Source organism: Nomascus leucogenys, chromosome 20 (genome assembly GCF_006542625.1).
Source record: "Nomascus leucogenys isolate Asia chromosome 20, Asia_NLE_v1, whole genome shotgun sequence".
NCBI lineage: Eukaryota > Metazoa > Chordata > Mammalia > Primates > Hylobatidae > Nomascus > Nomascus leucogenys.
The window spans coordinates 78,679,326-78,699,943 of NC_044400.1; the positions used below are offsets into that span (position 1 = coordinate 78,679,326).

Genomic DNA, 20,618 nt, shown 5'->3' on the forward strand with positions numbered 1-20,618 from the left:
CTGTCAGTGGTGGGGAGAGGCCCCGGGGGACTGGGCACTCTGCCTGAGACATCTCAACCACTTGCAAGCAGGCTATGGAGGCGCTCCTGTCCCCAGCGCTGAGTGGCCACTGCCACCAGGAAGTGACTTCCTCATCTTGAGGTTCAGTTTGCTCTTGGGCAAAGTGTCCACGAGAGGGACTGGTGTGGTAAATGGATACGCAGCTTTAACAGTCATATCAGCTGGAATGCCTGTGATAACAAACATGACCAGCCGCCAAATCCAGGACTTCCCAAGGAGTCTTGCTTCGCAGAAGGCTAAAGCAGGTGGAAGTTTTCAGTGTGAAGAAAGTGGCAGGTAGATGACAGTTCAGTGGGCACAGAGAGATGGTGAAATCTGGGAGATGGGATGTGGTGCTTGGTTTGAGAAACCCTGGACCAGGTCCTCACTAAGGTTCCTTTCATTAAAAAAAAAAAAAAAAAAAAAATCCCCACTCCCCCCCTGGGAGCCAGGCTCAACACTGGGCATATGCTGGATACGACACCAAAATTGGACTCCATCCCTGCCTTCCCTGGAGGACCAGCCTATGAAGCTGTGACCCTAGGACATGTCTTCTGTCCCATCTCAGGCCTCATTCCAGGTGCTTCATAGGCTTGGCCCCTCACAGAACCCCTGTGAGCCAGGTGGTGAATGGATGGGTGGATGTCCCTCAAAGGCGAGGCTTTCAGACTTGCCAACCCTGAGCAGCAGCCTTTGCCCTGTCGTTGCTGGCTCTTCAGCACTGAGAGGACAAGTACTGCATAAATTCAAGGCAGAATTGGTGCCAGAGTAATTACTGGAAAAGCCAGGAGACAGTGTCCAAGAGGGCAAGCGATGCTTTCCACCTCCAGCCAGCCCCATGCAGGTGGACAGTCTGTGAGGGCACAGGGGAGAGCCTTGGACAAAGGGGCCAGGGCAAGTGTAGACTCCAGCTGAGACCCTGGACTGAGGGTGGGGTAGCTGTACTCCTCTCCACCACTATCCCTTCACTGTATTATTTGGTGCACAATGCTGTGCATAGCTAGGAAGCAACCTGTGGGATGAAAAGATGTTGCTTTGGGAATGGCAGAACCTGGGTAGTGGATCTTGCTCTATTAGCTTTATGAGCTTTGATCTGTTTTCACCTGTCTGGGCCTTGGTTTTCTCATCTGTAAAATGGGTATAACCAAACCATTTGGGATCATTCAAGATAAGTATGATAAGGCATCTAGAGCACCTAGGACATTCCCTGTACCTGAGCACCTGCCACCAAATGGAGCTATTAAATGAGCTCAAGTGACATGCTGTGTGCAGCACAGACTCAGGACCTGGCTTCTGCCTCTAATGACAGAAGCTTCCTCCCTCTCCTCCCGCCCAGTTAAAGACTTCGCCCAGCAGGGCAATGAAACGGAGAGAGGAGTCGGACAGGGATGGGGTGTGGGTGGATTGAGAGTGGAGTGGGAGAACCACAACCCCAGCCTGAGTGTCCTGACCCAGGAGCCAACAGGGCAGCTGCAGTGTCTCCTTTATCTCTGTCCCCAGGGCCCGCAGCGGGCCTTGTACACAGTAGGTTTGTCCCACTGGGCTCTTAGAGATATCTATGGAACTCAGCCACTTGGCAAAACTCCTGCATTTCCTTCACGGCTTCTCTGAAGCTGGGACCACCCCCAAAGGAGGCAGAGTCCCATAACAGATGGGACATCTAGACTCGTGGTATTAGGAGAAGGCCTGGGTTGTGAGCAGGGCAGTGTGTGGGGTCTGAGGAGAGCATGCATTTTGGGATCAAGCAGACCTGGGCAGGAGCCTGAGACTGCCCTGGTCTGAGCCATGTTGCCTCAGGCAAGTCACAGACCCGTTCTGGCCCTAGTGGGGTCACGTGTGAATGCAGATGAAGGCACCTGCCTCACAATGCACAGTCCAGGCCCATGTGTGGGGACAGCCTGGTGCAAACTGTCGAGTGATGGGGTAGGGAGTGCATTCCTCTTGCTGGAGCCTTCGCCACCTCACGAAAGGATTCAGGCAAGTCCCTGGAGGCAGCACCAGAGGAGGGCTGATGGCCGAGAGAGGAACCTTCCCAAGGCCACACTTGACCAGGTCATGGGGAGCAGGAGACAGAGCAACAGCCCAGGAGAGCCTGGCTTGAATCCCAGGTCAGCCCATACCACTGTATGGCTCTGGGAGAGTCATTTTGCTTCTTTGAGCCACAGTTTCCATGTTTATAAAATTAGGATAGGATGGGAGTCCCAGGCCTGCCTGCCTCCCGTAGTCATTTTAGATGATCAAAATGAAACAAAACAAACAAAAATGAAAAAGCAACGTGAAAGTCTTTTCTGAAGAAGAAAGTCTTTTACAAACACTCCCATGACAGAAAGAAACCCAATCCCCTCAGCTCACACAAGGAAAACACAGAGACTCCAGGCACCTCAGGAGCAGGTGGGGTCCCAGGGAGGTGATGACCTCCGGACTCACAGAGCAAGGGCGGCTTCAGAACCAGGGAGGCCACGTGGCTGCATGGGGTGTGGGGAGCTGCTGGGGGGAAGGGCACGGTGACTCCATTCCCGACCCCAGCCTCGGCTCTTCTTTTCCAGGTCTGTGTCTGGGGTGGACGCTGACCCTGATTTGGTCCACGTGGAAGCCCAGGACCTCGGTGGAGGTAAGCCGGGCAGTGCACAGGCACCGGGTATCCCTGAGTCACCTCGCGCCCGACACAGCTCGGCCGCGCCTGTGTTCAGTCACTCGTCCCCAGTGGCTGGCCCTACACAGCCGCCCTCACTGCGTCTCGATGTGGCATGGTTTTAAATGTGCTTGTTTTCCAGCTAGGGAGGAATCGAAGTCAAGCAGCTCCACTCCAGTGAGAAAGTCTATTAAGAGGGCGATTTGTTCTGGCTCCTGTGCATTGAGTGTTTCCCACTCACTCGGCCCCCCACCCCCGGCATGTGCTAAGTGTGGAGGTGGGGGGCAGGGGTGGGGGCACGGGCCTTCCTACTCGGACCCGGCCAACTTCCTGCCCAGGGCCGTACATGCTGTGTGACAGGAGGGTGCTCTGAGGAGGGCAGAGCAGCTGAGTCCCCGCAGAGACATCCTCTGTGCAGGATCACCTGAGCCAGGATGTGTCCCAATTAGAACAGAAATGCCAGCATCAGCTCCCAGCCCTGCCGCTGGCCAACCTCAGGGCCCGAGGCCAGTCACCCCAGTCTCCTGGCCTGTGAAATGGATGGTGATATGAAATAAGTGAATGCAGAGTCCCCAACGGGGGGTCATCAGGGCCAAGCTTTCGGGGGCAGGGTCAGTTGCTAAGTGTGGCTCCCCACCCCACCCCCCACCCCTCCCCCACCCCCACCCCGTCACACTCGGGCAGGCGGGGCCAGCGCTATTACTGTTCTGTGTTGATAACCAGGGCAACAGCTCAGGGGCAGTCCAGGTTTGCCTGGGGTCACAAGGTCCCGGCTGGTGCACCTCTCACCACCCCTGCTGGGAATGCTCCTCCCTTTTGGAATTTCTTACCTTTGACCTCAGGCACCCTGCCAGCCACCTCTGCTGGGCTCCACCATCCCAGCTCTGCACACTTTCCAGGGCCTGGAACTCCTTGAGTACCAGTGTGGGCTACTGATCATCTGTGTCCCCAGTAAGGCTGCTGAATGAATAAGCACCTAGCCAGATGCCAGGGTTGCCCCTGAGTAGCCTACTGGGCAGAACATTGCAAAATGACATGTGCTACAGAGAGAAAGACTCACTGCCCGCATCACACCACGTTGTCAGGGTCAGCTGTCTGCCCTTTCCAGAGCTTCAGCTGGCCCTGGCTCATGAGCACCCGCTGTCCACAGCTCTTTCAACTCCATATTCACCAAGTTCATTTAGGTGGCTCCTGCATGGCCATGTGGGGGTGTTTATACTACAGAAATTGGCAAGCACTATCATCAGGGCTATTATACCCAGCACACAACCCATCAGCCTGAGAGGTGGTTGTGTTGGCTGTAGGCCTGGAACACTGAGAGCCTGACCATGGTGAGATGAATGAATGAGTGAGTGATTGAGGGAATGAATGAATGAATAGGTGAGTGAGTGAATGAGTGAGTGAGTGATTGAGTGAGTGAATGAGTGAGTGATTGAGTGATTGAATGAGTGAGTGAGTGAGTGAGTGATTGAGTGATTGAGTGAGTGAGTGAATGAGTGAATGAGTGAGTGATTGAGTGAGTGAATGAGTGAATGAGTGAGTGATTGAGTGAGTGAGTGAGTGAGTGAGTGAATGAGTGAGTGATTGAGTGAGTGATTGAGTGAATGATTGAGTGAGTGAGTGAATGAGTGAGTGATTGAGTGAGTGATTGAGTGAGTGAGTGAGTGAGTGAGTGAGTGAGTGAGTGAGTGAGTGAGCATATGAGTCAGTAAATTGTTGACTGAGCCTGCTCCTGAGCTAGTCATTTCACTGCATCTCCAGCCAGGCAGCCCCACTGCAGGAAGTTCAGTGGTTCAGTGTTGAGTGCTGGGCACACCAGGCAGTTTCAAGGGAACATGAGTGTGGCTCAGGAGGGCTTGGCAGTGGCCTGGTGCTGCTGCCCATGTACCCTCTGTGTACACTGCCCTCTGCCTCCTCTGAACAGCCCGGGCAGGTAGGCCCACTCCATTGTTCAGTGCAGAAACCTGAGGCTGAGCTTAGGGGTCGGCCTTTCTGGTTCCTAAACCCCTTCCCTTAACCATTCTCCATGCTTCCGGGTCACCCAGGGCAGGGGGCAGAAGGAGAAGGAAAAGGAAGAGGAGGAAGAGGAGGAGAAGGAGGCACCCTTCCCTTGGTCCCTTTGGATAAATCTTCCTCCTGGCTCACAAGCTGGAACGCAGAGCTTCCTGAGGCCTCCAGGATCCAGCCCCTCCACATAAATTTGCCCCAGGGAAACAGAAGGACTTTAAATTAGCAGCTCCCTGGCAAAGCATGCATTCAATATTGCTAAACCATAAGTATTTGGAAAGGGTAGAAGCATTTGCTTAAAATTTGGAGCCCCACCCGCCCCCACCCCTGCTTAGGTGTGAGAGACTTCTCAGGAGGGTGTGGGGGCCGTGCACGTCTGGGTATGGCGAGGTACCCACCGTCATCTGTGCTGACCCCTCCTACAGGGGGGTGGCAGGCTCCAGAGTAGCACGAACACCTTCCTGAGGGTTGAAGGAGCTCGTGTCAGAGTGCAGGTGGCCCACAGTGAGCGAGGATGACACCCTCAGCCTCAGGTGTCATCACAGTGGCCTTTAGAATTCAAGCCCACGAAGCCGCACCGCAGTGGTGGAGGAGGATGGAGCCCAGCACATGTCTCGGGCTGTCTGTGGCTCCGGCTGGAGTCTGACCGCCTGGGTTGGCGCCTCTCTCCTGTAGACTTTCGGTACGTCACCTGCCCGATCCACAATTGCTCCGAGAAGATGCTGACGGCCCCGTTCACAGGCCCCATTGACCACGGGTCTCTGACTGTGCAGGACGATTACATCTTCTTTAAGGTAAGCTTGCTTCCAGGGCTTTTGGAAATTGGCAACAGGCGATGTGGTGGATGACCCGCTCGCGGCAAAAATGGAATCGCTCAGAAAAGAGGCAATAAAACGGGTATTTCACTTTCAAGTGCTACTTTGCAGGTCACGGTTTCTGACCGTGGCTGTGGCTGCAGGCGTCCACAGAAGCCCCCGCAAGTCCAGAACTGGGGCTCAGGGACACTGAGGCTCCACCTCCCTTCTGGCTACCACAAACCTCCCAGCCACTCGGGGTCCCCAAACCTAAGCCCATTTAGCCCCACTTGGCTTAATCAGTGACTTTGGAACTGACCAGGACTGCTCCTGGTGCTGGTTCTTGGCCACCAGGCACCGGCTGTCCACAGCCCTGTGACCAGGACCCTGCTGCCTGTGCCCTCAGGTCACAAGTGGGCCCACCCTCAGCAGCCAGGTGGTCCCAGCTAATTCAGAAACTCTAGCACACAACCAATCCATCCAGCTTTTCTTCACCTTCATGGATGGGGAGCTCAGCCCTCCCGAAACAGCCTAGCCCTCTGCTGAGTGGCCCCAGTCACTGGCCTGTTTCTTCTGGCCCTGAGACAGGGTCTGCGTCATCGGACTCCCATCCACTGGGTTCTGTTCTGCCCTCCGGGACCCTGTAAAACAAACCAAAGTTTCCCCCAAGGAAGCCCCTTGAGGGCAGCTGCGGGGTGCCCTCTCCCCAGAAGGGCCTCCGTGCTCCCCAGCCTCCTCCTTCCCATGTGTCAGCCACACTTGGTCACCCCAGCTCCCCACTCTACACTCAGTGTGTGCCAAGGGCCACCATGGAGTTAGGGGCTAGGGCAGGCAGTGGGCATCCCATCCCCCACCATTAAAGCAGGCCAGGCAATAGGCTGCTGCTGCCACCGGCCCTAACCTCCAGCCCTGCCCAGTTTCCACTGCTCTCTGCTGAGCCCCAGCCGCTGGCTTTTGATCCCCTGTCTGTGTGTTTGCTCGTACCGTTCCCTGTGCTGTGCCTCGCTTCTCCACCAGCTGATCCTGCTCCTTCTTGAAGACTCAATCATGCACTTCCTCCTCCAGGAAGTCTTCCCTGACTTCTGCCTCCACTTCAGGCTCACTGGTGCCTCCTCTGAGGACCCCCAGCCCTGTACCTTCCTCCGTCACAGCCCAGGCCCCAGTGTGTCATTCCGTACCATTTACTCCTTTTGTCCCTACACCTGACTCAGGCAAGCTGAGGCTGGGCTCTAGGTCTGAACCCCCCACCTGCTTTCCCAGCTCCTAGCATTGCATTTCTGCAGATTTCCACTAAGTACCAGAGCAAAGACAGTGTCAGCTCTCTGGGCAACCATCTCCCATGTTGAGTGGTTTCTAAACGTTAGACAGGCTCGCCTGTCAAAGCCCTGCAGCCTAAGACCCCCGGAGCTCACCTATGGCGGAGCAGGCTGGGTTATCACTCAGTGCGGCGAGGGGGAACACACGACCTGGGGAACCTGGGCATCTCAGAGGGGTTAGAAGGGCCTGATTGTCAGGTGTGGGCTGCAGGAGGTGATTTCGGGGGGTTGCGAGGAAACCAGGTGTGACTCTGGATTGAGGGATGTGAGGAGGTGAGGTCCTGCTAGGATCGGGCGTCTCAATCTTCTCTAAAGGGAGGGGTGATTCAGGGGAGGCAGGAGACTCAGGGGGAGGCGGGAGCCGGGCAGTGAAGCAGCAGCCCTCGCTCATCTCAGCCAGGGTGGGTGTCTGGGCATCTTGGGGGTTTGAACGACATTCACGTCTGGTCTGTGTTCAGACCCGATCGCAGGGTGGTCTCATTCTGCACAAGGTCACAGAGTTAGCTTGCCTGGTGTTGGTGCTCGCGACATTGTTTATGAGGGGCAGGAGAAGGCGGGGGCCACCGGCTCCATCCAGTTTCTATCCTGGTTTCCATCTTTCTCAACAACTGCAGAGGAAAGCTCTCCCTACCCCAGCCTAGGCCTCTCCTGCCCGCTCCCTTCCTCCTCCCACCCTCCTCCTCAGAGGATCCAGGAGCCTGTGCTGGGATGTGAGAAACCTCAGCCCTTCCAGCCCCACCTCACCACCAACAAGGTGGCGGTGCTGGTGGCTCAGGAAGCTGCACCTCCTGTTCTGTGGCAGTGAGGATATGTGGCCTCTGTAATCAGAGACCTGCCACAGTCCTGTCCTGCTGGGCCTTTCTGTCTCTGGGAACAGATGCCCATGGCCACAGTTCATGGGGTTGATTGTTATGAGATCAAATGAGCTGCCCGGGAAAAGCACTCGGGACGGTGCCGGCTTTGTTTGTCATGCCTCGAAGTTCAGTGATCACCTTTGGTAACGAGCTCATCTTTGGCCTGTCTCCTTCTCCATCGGAACTTTCTCCACCTTGTTCCATAAGTTGGATGCAGAGCAACAAGGTGCTGAGAGAGCATGGGGAAATAAGTTCTGACTGAAGGAAGCAGAAGATGACTTCCCAGAGGAGGGGTGTTAATTTGGGGTTTTGAAGGATGAATAGGAGTCTGCTCATTTCAAGCAGAACAGGTAGAAGCAAAGTAAAAGGGCATTTTCACTTGCTTAATATAATATGTAGTTTTTCATTCATGAGACTCTGGCTGGAGAGGGAATCAAGCCTCTCAAAAATGTGTTTCTTCCCCTGATTAGGCAACATCAGCAAACCGGACAAAATACTATGTCTCTTATCGTCGCAATGAATTTGTCCTGATGAAGCTGCCGAAGTATGCATTGCCAAAGGTAAGGTGCTCCCCACTCCGCCTGGCCCTGTGGCCAGACCCTAAGCCTATCCTGACTCGTGGGGCAACAGGACTCACACACAGGTGCTTGGAGGTCCCAGGTCAGGATGGACAAGAACGGTGTGTAGCTGCGCTTCCTCCAGCCACTCGCCCCTCACACCCTCCATTCCAGCCCACCCAGCCCTTCCAGACTCAGCTGTGCCCAGCTGCATCCTAGGCCTCTGCCAGGCTCTTCCCTCTGCCTGGTTCATCTTTCCCCAGAACTCTTGCACATGTGGTATTTCAGGAGAAATATCACTTGCTAATGGCCCCCTAGGCGGGCCCAGTCCTCTGTTTTCTGGTCCCATCCCACTCTTCTCCTTGCTGGTGCCCAGGGTGCGAGGGACCCCTCCCTCCAGTGTCCATCTCCTGCTCTGCTCTGACATTGCTGGGGTGGGGATGATCTCTGCTGTACTCACCTCTGCATTCCAGCCACCTAGTATGCTGCCTGGCATATAGTAGGTGCTCAGTTAATGCTATTGCCTTTCCCTTGCCTCGGAAGGCAGAGAAGGGAGACCAGGGGAGCTGGGGATTGCCCAACTCTGCCCCTGCCCCTGCCTCAGGGCCTCTCTCCACCCTATTAATATATTATTCCCACCTATCAGAGGAGGCGATGGAAGTTCAGAGAGGCAGTAACCTGTCTGAGATCACACAGCTAGTTAGAAACAAAGGCAGATCTCAAACTGAGGTCCAGGTGAGTCAGCTCAGCCTCGTGCCACACCTCCCTCCTGAGGACATTGGGATGATACTTTCCGAAGATCTCTTGTCCCACATGCATAGGTGAGAAACAGATGAACCTTCCCTTCCTCCACATTTATTTACTGAACACCAAATATAAACCGGAATGTGTGCTAGGAGGCCATGCTGTGAATCAGAAGCCCCAGGTTCCTGCTCCTGTGGGCTTTGCAGACGGGGAACAGGCAGGAGATCCAGTAGACAGACAAATGCATAAAATAATTGCAAGTTGTGGTTTGTGCTAAGAAGGGAACAAGAGGGAGAGACAGAGAGTGATGGAGGGCGTGTGTATGATTGTGTGTGTGTGTGTGTGTGTGTGTCTGCTCGAGTGCTTGTGTGTGTGGCTGATTTAGGCCAGGCAGCTATGGAGGGCTCTCTGGGGCTAGGATGGGAAGGGATTCTTTATCCAAAGCCCTAAGGCAGCTCCGAGAAGAGCAACGGAGAAAGTGGTTCCGGTGGAGGGCAGGGCAGGAGCTAAGACCCTGGGGTAAAGAGCGAGAGTGGAGTGGGAGGGGCCAGCGGCTCTGGGCCCTCCAAGCCCAGGCTGTGGCTTGATGTAAAGTGCTTGGACGTGGGAGCTTCTGCGCTGGGCACCCTCAGACCGCTCCTGAGCCAGAAATGGGAAAAGTCTAGGAGGCCTTTTAAAAACTTCTCTTTAAAAACAAGAAAAAAATAAAAGGAAAAAAGGACCGAGCTTAATAGACTGAACTCCAGGCTTGGCTGAGTATGTAAATTAAAAGCTAATGGTTTCATTTCAGGCAAAGGCGGTAGGTATCTGTCCCTCTGGGGTGAGGGACCTTTTCAGCATCTGGGAAGCCGTCCCTCGACCTTTGGGAGCTACAGCATTAGAAGCTCCTCTGTCCTGGGCTCTTTGTCCTGGTGTAGGGGAGAGGAAAGTGCACAGCCCAGAATTAGGCCCATACAGGGACCCTCTCTGCTCCCCTCTGGCATTGGAGGCTGGGGTAGCTGGGCCAGCAGTCAGCCTGCTGCCAAGGGTGCTCTAAGGAGCCTATGGCTATAAGTCATGACCTCTGTGACCTTGAGCGATGGCTCCCTGGACCTGCAGATGTGATGTCAGTGAGATTTGCAGGAAGCACCAGGTCATGTCTCCCGCTGTGGACCCTTGACAGTGTGCATTTTACACTGGTTTTCTTCTTCTCACATTTCCATGGAAATTGGAGGTCATTGAAAAGAATCAAGAGACTCTCACAGCAGTGACAGACACACACCCGGCCTTATGTCATTCAGTTTCAAGGGAAGACCAGGGACCCATCCAGGGCAGGTGGCATGTGCTGTGACTATCAATGTCCTCCCTCAGGGGTCCGTGCACAGGACCCAGTGACCAGCAGTTGAAGATGATGGTCACTTCCTTGTCAAGAAGTGAGCAAGCTGGGCTGCTGTCAGAAGAATGGGGCCCCCAGAGCCCTACGGGGTCTTCAAGACCACATCTCATGTTGCTGAGACCTTTACCCAGCCAGCCAGCCAGCCTGCTTCCTCTCCACCCAGGTCAGGACAGCAACCCACCCAGTATTTCCCACCAACAACTTATAGAAGTGGCTAATTGAATTTCCTCATCAGATGTTGTTTTATGGTGAATTTGTAACTTGCCTGTTTCCTCTTCCAACAGACTCAACTCTCTCTTTTTTTTCTTTTTATATTTTTAATTGCTTAACTAACATCATGAAAATCATAGACATTGGAGCAGGGGGCTCACCCGAAAACCTCTCACCCCATCCACCCAATGTCTCCTCCCCCAATTCTTGGTCTCCCCGCATTCCTCAGTCATATGCAAAAGAGCTTTTACGTAGCTGAATTACAAGCAGTCCTGGGTCTCCAGCCTGCATCCACAGGACGCTATAGCATGAGACTGTTTCTTGAATGATGCATGATATCTACTTTAAATGACTGTGAAGCTTTCTATTGAGGAGAGTGTACCTTGTTGAGCTAAGCCAGACTCTTGCTTGGACATTTCGGTTGTTTCCATTTTTTTATAATTATAAACAGGGCTGCAATGAATCTATGTGTGCCCGCAGGTATTTCTTTTTAATTTTCTCAAGTTAAAGTCGAAGGAGAACTTCAGTGAAGGGGTGGCCTGCCCCTCCACACCTGTGGGTGTTTCTCATCAGGTGGGATGAGAGACTGAGAAAAGAAAGAGACACAGAGACAAAGTATAGAGAAAGAAAAGTGGGCCCAGGGCACTGGTGCTCAGCATACAGAGGACCCGTGCTCAGCATACAGAGGAGCCCTGCCGGCACCAGTCTCTGAGTTCCCTCAGTATTTATTGATCATTATCTCTACCATCTCAGAGAGAGGGATGTGGCAGGACAATAGGGTAATAGTGGGGAGACAGTCAGCAGGAAAACATGTGGACAAATGTCCCTGTATCATAAACAAGGTTAAGAAAAAGGTGCTGTGCCTTGATGTGCACATACATAAACATCTCAGTACATTAAAGAGCAGTATTGCCACCAGCATGTCTCACCTCCAGCCCTAAGGCGGTTTTCTCCTCTCTCAGTAGATGGAATATACAATCAGGTTTTACACGGAGACATTCCATTGCCCAGGAACAAGCAGGAGACCGATGCTTTCCTCTTATCTCAACTGCAAAGAGGCCTTCCTCTTTTACTAATCCTCCTCAGCACAGACCCTTTACGGGTGTGGGGCTGGGGGACGGTCAGGTCTTTCCCTTCCCGGGAGGCCATATTTCAGACTGGCACATGGGGAGAAACCTTGGACAATACCTGGCTTTCCTAGGCAGATGTCTCAAGGGCCTTCTGCAGTGTTTTGTGTCCCTGGGTACTTGAGATTAGGGAGTGGTGATGACTTTTAACAAGCATGCTGCCTTCAAGCATTTGTTTAACAAAGCATATCCTGCATAGCCCTAAATCCATTAAACCTTGAGTCGACACAGCACATGTTTCTTCGAGCACAGGGTTGGGGCTAGGGTTACAGATTAACAGCATCTCAAGGCAGAAGAATTTTTCTTAGTGCAGAACAAAATGGAGTCTCTTATGTCTACTTCTTTCTACATAGACGCAGTAACAGTCCGATGTCTCTTTCTTTTCCCCACACTTCAGAACAAAGGATATAAATGTTTGTGTAGCTTAGTTGCTTGGGCAAGCTGAGCTGCTGTCACCAACAAAGTTGGAATAGATCAGCTTCAACATAGCTTTGCCATGTTTTTCTATTTTCCTTCTATGTTAAAGGGTATAAATGATACCGTCCTGCTGTTTTAATTTACCTGTCTGTGAAAGCTATAAAGGGTGGGCCGTTTTTATATTTGTCCATATCCTTTGCTTATTTGCTTATCATTTTTTAAAAATATTCAGTTTCCCTAACAGAGGTAAACAATAGGCCAAAGCTGTAAATAGACAAAAGAGAAGAAAAATCCAAATAACTATCAATTATGTAAAAGCATTCACAAAAATGGGTAAATGCAAATTTAAAGTGAAATATTCTTGTATTTGCCATAAATGTACTTAAAGTAAAATAAAATTTCTAAACTGTATGAATAAAGAAAGAAGCGACATCAGGTAAGATGGCAGAGCAGGATGCCCCAGAATGCATCTTGCCACCTAGATGGCAACGGCACTGGCAGAACCCATCCAGTGTAACTGCTTTGGAATTCTCAAGTGTATTTGAGAGCTTGCAGTTTCCAGGGCAAGGCATGGATGGCATATCAAAGTCAATTTGGATAATGTCAGCTCTTAGCCTGGTATCAGGCTTCCCATCCCCCACCCCAGCCCCATGGCAGGCAAATGTGCACGTGCCCCTAGAGCAGCATGCACAGAGCTTGAAGGAGCTGGAGGGTGCAGGAGTGCCATAAGGACCTTGTCTTTCAAATACTGAGGATCTGTGCTCTGATTACTGACTGCTTCTGATGACAGATGTGCAGATAACCAGACAGGCAGCTGTTATTGCAACCACCATGAGTTGAAATAGCTTCCAGGAGATTTAAAGGGTCACAGCCTGTTTTCCTCTCTTTTATTTTTCCCCCTTTTCCCTTTTGGGAGCTAGACATTCAAAAGCAGCTGTATATATAGGAGAATTTAGAAAATCACCAGGCATGCCCAGGGAAAAGCAGAGGCTCAGAAAAGCCCTAGGAAGATGTTAAGCTTACTACATGTAAGGCTGATTCTTGGTAAAGAGATAGCCAACAACCATCAAAAATAAGAACAAAATATGGCAAGCTCTATGGAAAGGGGACAAGCTAATTTCCAGAGGTACCATATTATTAATGTCCACTCTAACTGGACATTAGACTCAACTGTCCAGTTTTTGACATGAAAAAAGTTATGAGGCATACGAAGAAACAGGAAAGTATCATGCATTCAAAAGAAAAAAAATAACATAAACCTTCCCTGAGAAAGACCAGATGGCAGCTCTACTAGACAAAGACTTTAATATGAGTGTCTTACAGAGGCTAAAAGAACTGAAGGGAAAAATAGAGAAAAACAAGAAAATGACGTATGGACAGAATGGAAATAGCAATAAAGAGATAGAAAAAATAAAAAGGAACCAAGAGAAATTCTGGAGCTAAAAAGAATAATTGAAAAGAAAAATTTCCTAGAGGGATTTGAAAGCAGAATTGAAAGGCAGAAGAAGGAATCTGAGAACTTAAAGATAAGACAATTAAAATTATCAAGCTGAGGAGCAGAAAGAACAAGGATGGAAAGTGAACGCAGTCTATGGGAGCTTTTGGACATTATCAAGCAGACCAACATATGATTGTGGGAGTCCCAGAAAGAACAGAAGAGAGATAAAGGCAGAGAGACTATTTGAAGAAATAATGGCCCAAAACTCCCCCATCAATTTATATTGATGAAAGACGTGAATATAAGTATCTAAAAGTTCAACAAACTCTAAGAAGGATAAACACAAAGAGATCCACACCAAGACATATAACCAAACTGTCAAAAGACAGAAACTCTTTTTTTTTTGTTTTGTTTTGTTTTGATATAGAATCTCCCTTTGTCACCCAGGCTGGAGTTCAGTGGTACAATCTCAGCTCACTGCAACCTCCACCTTCTGGGTTCAAGCAATTCTCCTGCCTCAGCCTCCTGAGTAGTTGGGATTACAGGTGCCTGCCACCATACCCAGCTAATTTTGTATTTTTAATAGAGACAGGGTTTCACCATGTTGTCTAGGCTGGTCTAGAACTCCTGACCTCAAGTGATCCACCTGCCTCAGCCTCCCAAAGTGCTGGGACTAGAGCCGCGATCAACCATGCCTGGCAAAAAGTCAGAAACTCTTAAGAGAGAATCTTGAAAGCACCCAGAGAGAAATGACTTGTCACATACAAGCAATATCAATATGATTATCAACAGATGTCTCATCAGGAACCCGGTGTTCAGAAGGCAGTGAGCTGATACATTCAAAGTGTTGAAAGAATTTGATGAAGGTGTTCGTTCATTAGACTGTTTCATGAATTTTATATAAACATCTATGGAGAAATTTCCCTGTCATGTCTATTAAAAATATTTTTTAAACTTTTCCAAAATTACTTATTTAAAATGCGTTCACTACAACTAATGGAAGAATACATCTATTTACCTTATAATACAACATAATAAACAATACTATGTATATGTGTAGATACCCTTTCTACCTGCTTGCCTCTCCAGTCCTCCCTTCCCTGACAGTCTCACTTCCTCATTCCTCAAGGAGGTATTGTTGAAAGTCTTGGATACTCCTCATATCCATTCTGCCCCTTCATCTTAGTTCAACAAACCCCAGACTTTGGCTAATACATTGCTTCCCAGCTAAAAGACTGCATTTCCCAGCTTCCTTTGCAACTACATGTGGTCATGCTTCTAAAATCTAGCCAGTGAGATGCTAGTGGAATTGTCCTGTGTGGCTTCTTAGAGCTCTCTAATAAAGAGAGCTTTTTCCTGTTTCTGTTATTTACAAGCAAACCTAATTCTACCTAATAACAAATATCGGCAATGTTGGTGTTTCCTTCTGCATGTTTCTCCACGTCATACAAATATGTACAATCACATATACTATATGTATATTTGAATGTGTCTTACATCCTTCATTTAAAAATATCAAAATGTCTCTGCTTCTGTCTTTTCTTAAAGAAGACAGTAAATGCAACATGAAGCAAAAATTGCCTGTTATTTATAACTCTAATCAGCAAATATTTTTAAAAGACCATTCTAATATTGGAATACGTAAAACGAAATACATGCCCTCTACCCCTGCTGATGGGGAAGGAACTAATGTAAACTTTCAGCAATTTAACAACAGGTAACGAGAGCTTTCGAAATGTTGCGATGCGGCAATTTCCCTTCTTAGGAGTTTCTGTCAAGGAAATAACCAGAGAGAAGAGATCTGTGTCTAGAAATATTCATGACCATCTCACAGTTATGTTGAGAACGCTGACGGTTTCCCAGTGGGGAAGCAGCTCAGTGGAATATGGCCCATCCACAGAATGGAATATCATGCAGTCATTAAAGTGCTGTGTATAGATCATTTTAATGGCAGAGAAAATGCTCTGTCTGTGATGTGGGGCAAACTATAAACTACACATGGAAAAAATATGTGCACCACACTGGAGAGAAAGACCAAATGTAAACATTTGAAAACGCTGGTGCCGGGTCTCTCTAGGGGGCACCAGTTGTAACCTCGAGTCACTTTATGCATTTTTCTTTGTTTCCTAGATGGTGGAAAACATTTACCCAATGCATTTACCCAGGTTATGTAAACATTTACCCAGAGGCATAGGAGGCACAATGTGACTTGCTGCAATCGCTGTAAATACTGAATCCTGATGACATGGTTGATGCCAAGCCCCCTGAGCTCAAAGCACCCATAGTCTCAGTCCCCCCACCACCCCTGCAAGAGTCTCACATCCTCCCTGCCAATCTGACTGCACGGTCTAATTCCCTGCCACAGCCCAGGCTGGTGGACAAACCTTCCCCTAGTTGGGCAGCAGAACGACCAACGCCCGGATGACAGTGCATTTTGGCCCATGGTGCTGAGCAGGAAGGAAGGGGAAGCTGAGGTGAGGAGGGCAGAACAGCCACAAGCCTGCTGCCTCTGGGCACTTCGCGTACCTCCGTGGGCTCTGCATCACCCATGGTCCCACTTCACGCATGGGGAAGGCCAGGCTCTGGCACCCTGCCCCATCATTCTTCCCTGGTTCTGTGTGTTTCAGCGCCAGTCATTTCTGTGTGTTGAATTTCAGTCCGTAGACACAGGACTGCGCCTCCTGCCGCTGTGGGGTCCTCTCTGCCTATGGCCTGCATGGTAGCTGCAAAATAGCATCACTCTCCTTTCCTGCAAAGCCCTTGGGGCTGCACAGCGCAGGGAACAGGCAGGACAGTGAGGGGAAGGGGCCAGGCCTCAGCGTTCAGGAGTCCAGCCCGGCCCTGAGCCACCTGCCAGGGCAGCTTCTTCCTCACTCTCCACTGAAAACTGAGCTCCACTGGACAGAATCAGTTATTGTACAGAAAAAAAAAAAAAAAAGCCCTTCCCTAGGCCCTCCCATCAGATGAGAACATGCGAAGGGAGCCATCCCCAAGCGTCACAGCCACAGCCACAGCCACACCGTAGTTGGGAGGGGCGGCTCCGCAGGTGGGGCCGGCCGGGCCCTCCTCTGCCACCCATCCTCTGCCCCTGGACCTTGGAACTGTGTTCTCAGAGGGTGATGACGTTCCAGAGTGAGAGAAGGCAAAGGAACAGAGGTGGGAGGGAAGCTGCTTAGGGCTTCAAAATGGGCCTGTCCAGAGCCCTTTACTCGTGCCTCCCACACGCGTTTGGGGCTGGCTAGGCAAGAAAAGAAAACAAGAAACTCAGGTATTCCTGGTTTTCCTTTTTATTCTATTGGGTTTTGGCTGCTTTATGAGTTTAAAAACCTGGGACTGAACCAAAGACCACTGCCCTGAGCCCACTCCAGAGCTGCCAACACACCTGCTTCCGAATGGAAACCGAGGCTGGGGACTTTGCCCTGGCTGCCCTTTCACCTCTGAGACCACCTTAGGGGGTCCTGGTGGGGCTCCTTCTCTGCCTCCCCCTCCAGACTGTGCCCCCAGGGCTCAGGGCTGGCAGGGACCGGCACAGGGGGACTGGGAAGAAGTCTGGTGCATGTACAGGTGGGGATAGTGTCCCTGGACAATGAAGCTTGAGTGGATGAACCCACGGCGCCTCCCTGCAGGTTGCAGAGGACGGGCCCACATCTGGCTCCCCACTGCACTCGGCCTTTCTAGGCATCTAGTGGCTGGGAAGTATCTGGCATGGAGTGGGTGCTTTCCAAATGTGTGTTGAATGAAAGAGGGAGCAGAGACTCACCTGGGCTGTGGATAGGAGGAGAGGGAGGGGCTCCAGCCCTCACCCCCTGGAATCAACCATCTGGGGGTGCATGGAGGAAGAACTCCGCCTCCCCACTGTTGAACGGATGGACAGATGGCCTGATGTGGGACCAGGAAGAGGAGGTGTCCCCAGGCCACCCTCCCATAACCCAGCTTAGAGTGTCCCAACACCATTCCCATTTTCGAGATGGGGAAATGGAGGCCCAGGGAGGTGAGGGGACTTGTCCAAGGCCACAGAGCCCAGAGCAGCTGAGCCAGGAGGCAAATCTAGGCCAGGATGGCTCCAGGAGAGCCCGGGGTCTTCCCCACCCTCATGGCCTGTGCAGCCGTCTTCTTCCTCCCATGTGCAGCCCCCAGCCTGGCTCTGACCCTGTGCTCCCCGCACATCCCCACAGGATCTGCAGATCATCAGCACGGACGAGAGTCAGGTGTTCGTGGCGGTGCAGGAGTGGTACCAGATGGACACCTACAACCTGTACCAGTCGGACCCACGGGGCGTGCGCTACGCGCTGGTGCTGCAGGACGTGCGCAGCTCGCGGCAGGCGGAGGAGAGCGTGCTCATCGACATCCTGGAGGTGGGTCCAGCATGGATGTGGGCCGGGCCTGCCGCCGACTCCCATGCCCTCTCCCCCCACCTCTTCCTTTCGCCTCCCCTCCCGCCTGTCTATAATGCTGTCTCAGGGGTCTGCACACATCTTCTGCAAACAGCCAAATATTTTAGGCTTTGCAGGCCAAGAGGCTATTATTTAGGTATTTTTAGAGAAAGAGAATTTCCTTCTTGAGGAAGTTCGAAATACAATGATCATCGAGTACAAGTTTTTGTCATGAGAAGAATGGAATTCTTTGAGGAAATAACATTTTACTGACTTGGGTTCAGCCTGAGTGTTCTCTGCCAGCTCCCTCACAAGCCCTCATCAGATGTCCTGGGCTGGGGTCACCCCTGAGGGCAGTGCTTCTCTCTGAGTGCCCCATCCCTCTCTCTCTCTCTACCCCAGCCCCTTCGTCTCCTCCTTCCTCTCCCTCTGTGTGTCTGAAGTCTGCCTTTCTCTCTCTCTCTCTCCCCCTCTCTCCCCCTGTCTCTCCCTCTCTCTCTCTACCCCAGCCCCTTCATCTCCTCCTTCCTCTCCCTCTGTGTGTCTGGAGTTGGCCTTTCTCTCTCTCTCTCTCTCTCTCTCTCTCCCCCCTCTGTCTCCCTCTCTCCACCCCAGCCCCTTCATCTCCTCCTTCCTGTCCCTCTCTGTCTGGAGTTGGCCTCTCTCTCTCTCTCTCTCTCTCTCTATCTCCCTCCGCCTCTCTCTCCCTCTCTCCACCCCAGCCCCTTCATCTCCTCCTTCCTGTCCCTCTCTGTCTGGAGTTGGCCTCTCTCTCTCTCTCTCTCTCTATCTCCCTCCGCCTCTCTCTCCCTCTCTCCACCCCAGCCCCTTCATCTCCTCCTTCCTCTCCGTCTCTGTGTCTGGAGTTGGCCTCTCTCTCCCTCTCTCTCTCTGTCTCTCTCGCACTTGCTCACTCTCGCTTGCTCGCTCTTGCTCTTGCTCTGTCTGTCTCCCTGGAATCCAGCCCTCCCCCATCCGTCCTGCCACTTCTCTCACCACATGTGAAGTTTTGGCCTCCCCTCCTGGGTTGCTGTCTGAGCTCAGACGGGAGCCTTCCTTGCTGCCCTCCTGGGTCCCCCCTCGGCCTCCCACGTGAGCCTCCACTGACCCCAGAGAACGCCCCGTGCATTGTGCCACTGTGGCTCCATTTCCACCTGGATTCCTGCAGCAGCCCCGCCCCGGCCAGGCCGCTCCCAGGCCTCTCCTTTGTTCCTGAGATGCCATGGCCAGCGAGGAGAGCTACTTGACCCATTTATGGCTCAGAAAACTGAGGCTCAGAGAAGGCAAATGACCCGCCCAGGCAGACCCAGACGTAAGCAGGAAAATCAGACCAGCCCAGGCCTGTCTGCTTTGAGCCTGGTGCCCTCCTCTTGGGACCCCTCTCAGTTGTTCACCTCCAAGCTCCTTCCTCTTGCCTATGGGGACACCCCCCAGTGGCCCATTGACGCAGGCTGGGAGAGTGTCCTGTGGGTGGCCAGTAGACCCTGGGCAGGCAGTGGCATTGACAAGCTTGTGAGTGGGAGGCACCAGGCTCAGCATTCATCCCTCCCTTGACAGCAGCCGCAGAATTGTGGTCCCCAGGAAAGTCACAAATGGAACCATTTGTTTGCAATGATAACCCATTTGTCAGGGGTCATCTCCCCAGCAGACGATGCAGATGCAGCCTCACTGCTGAAAGCCCCCTGCAGGCGGCCCTCCTCTACCTGCTAGGCAGCACCCATCCCCACCCCCTAGTGTCCCAAAGGCCCTGCCCTCTGAGCCTCTAGGAGGGGACTGGTTCCAGCACAGACCTGCCTCTGGAAGGCAGTGGGTGGGTGATGATGGGATGGGATGGGAAGGGTGCCAAGAACAGGGTGGGGTGGGGCTCCACGGCAACCTGTCCACAGGCATCTGTGATGCCTGCACCACCGCATGCCATGCTCTGGGCCCTGCCCTCGGGACACAGGCTGGATACAACATGCACCATTCACCCCTCATGAAGCAGGAAGATGGCTCCCAGCTGTGGTTCTGACTGAGAGTGCCAGGGCCTGGAGACACAGCACAGGGGTGGTTGGCCAGCCTGGGGCAGGAGTCAGGGAGTGCTTCCTGGAGGCGGCTGAGCAGGAGTTAGCCAGGTGAGGAAGGAACTCAGAGCCACACACACAGGCCTCAAGGCGAGAGGAAGCAAGGAGCCAGAAGAGGTTCGCAGTGGCCCGGTCCAAAGGTGACACCCGCCGTCCACCAGCTGGGTGCCCTCCCAAGGGATGGCCCTTCTCTGAAAACCATCAAACATGGGTCACAGCTGGTGGTTACAAGCACAACTCTGGAGGCTGACTGCCCGGGGTTCAGGTCCATAAACTGGTATGTATTTGCTGTGTGGCCAAAGGTGGGTTTCTTAACCTCTCTGTGCTTCCCTCTGTGCAACAGGGATGGTAGTAGCACCTTCCTCACGGGGTTGCTGTGAGGTTTAAGGCTGTCATTCCTATAAACAGGCAGAGCAGCGTCTGTTTCCAAGTGAGCACTCACTTTGTTTTCCCAGCACTTGCCCTTTCTGGGGATCAGGGATAATTCATGGGGGGGGGCTGGCACCTGAGTCTCACTGCACACGGCCAGTACTGTTGCTGTCGTGGTTGTTGTGCACCCAGCAGCACATCCAGGAAAAAATGTTTGGTACAGATGGCACAGCCAGGTACTGCCTCGGAAGGCTGCGGGGATCTCTCCCCCTGCAGGGCACAACCCAGGTTTGAGGCAAGACA

At 52.1% G+C, this 20,618-nt stretch overlaps 1 protein-coding gene across 3 annotated transcripts in view; it reads left to right on the top strand.

Moving 5' to 3' along the window:
- Positions 1-20,618, top strand: part of SORCS2 (sortilin related VPS10 domain containing receptor 2) — a 537,963-nt gene that overhangs the window by 455,711 nt on the left and 61,634 nt on the right. For all 3 annotated transcript variants that reach the window (XM_030801231.1, XM_030801232.1, XM_030801233.1), the window contains exons 6-9: positions 2,586-2,650; positions 5,354-5,472; positions 8,113-8,202; positions 17,686-17,865. In XM_030801231.1, coding sequence (XP_030657091.1) covers positions 2,586-2,650; positions 5,354-5,472; positions 8,113-8,202; positions 17,686-17,865 — 454 coding nt within the window. The remainder of the gene's footprint in view (positions 1-2,585; positions 2,651-5,353; positions 5,473-8,112; positions 8,203-17,685; positions 17,866-20,618) is intronic.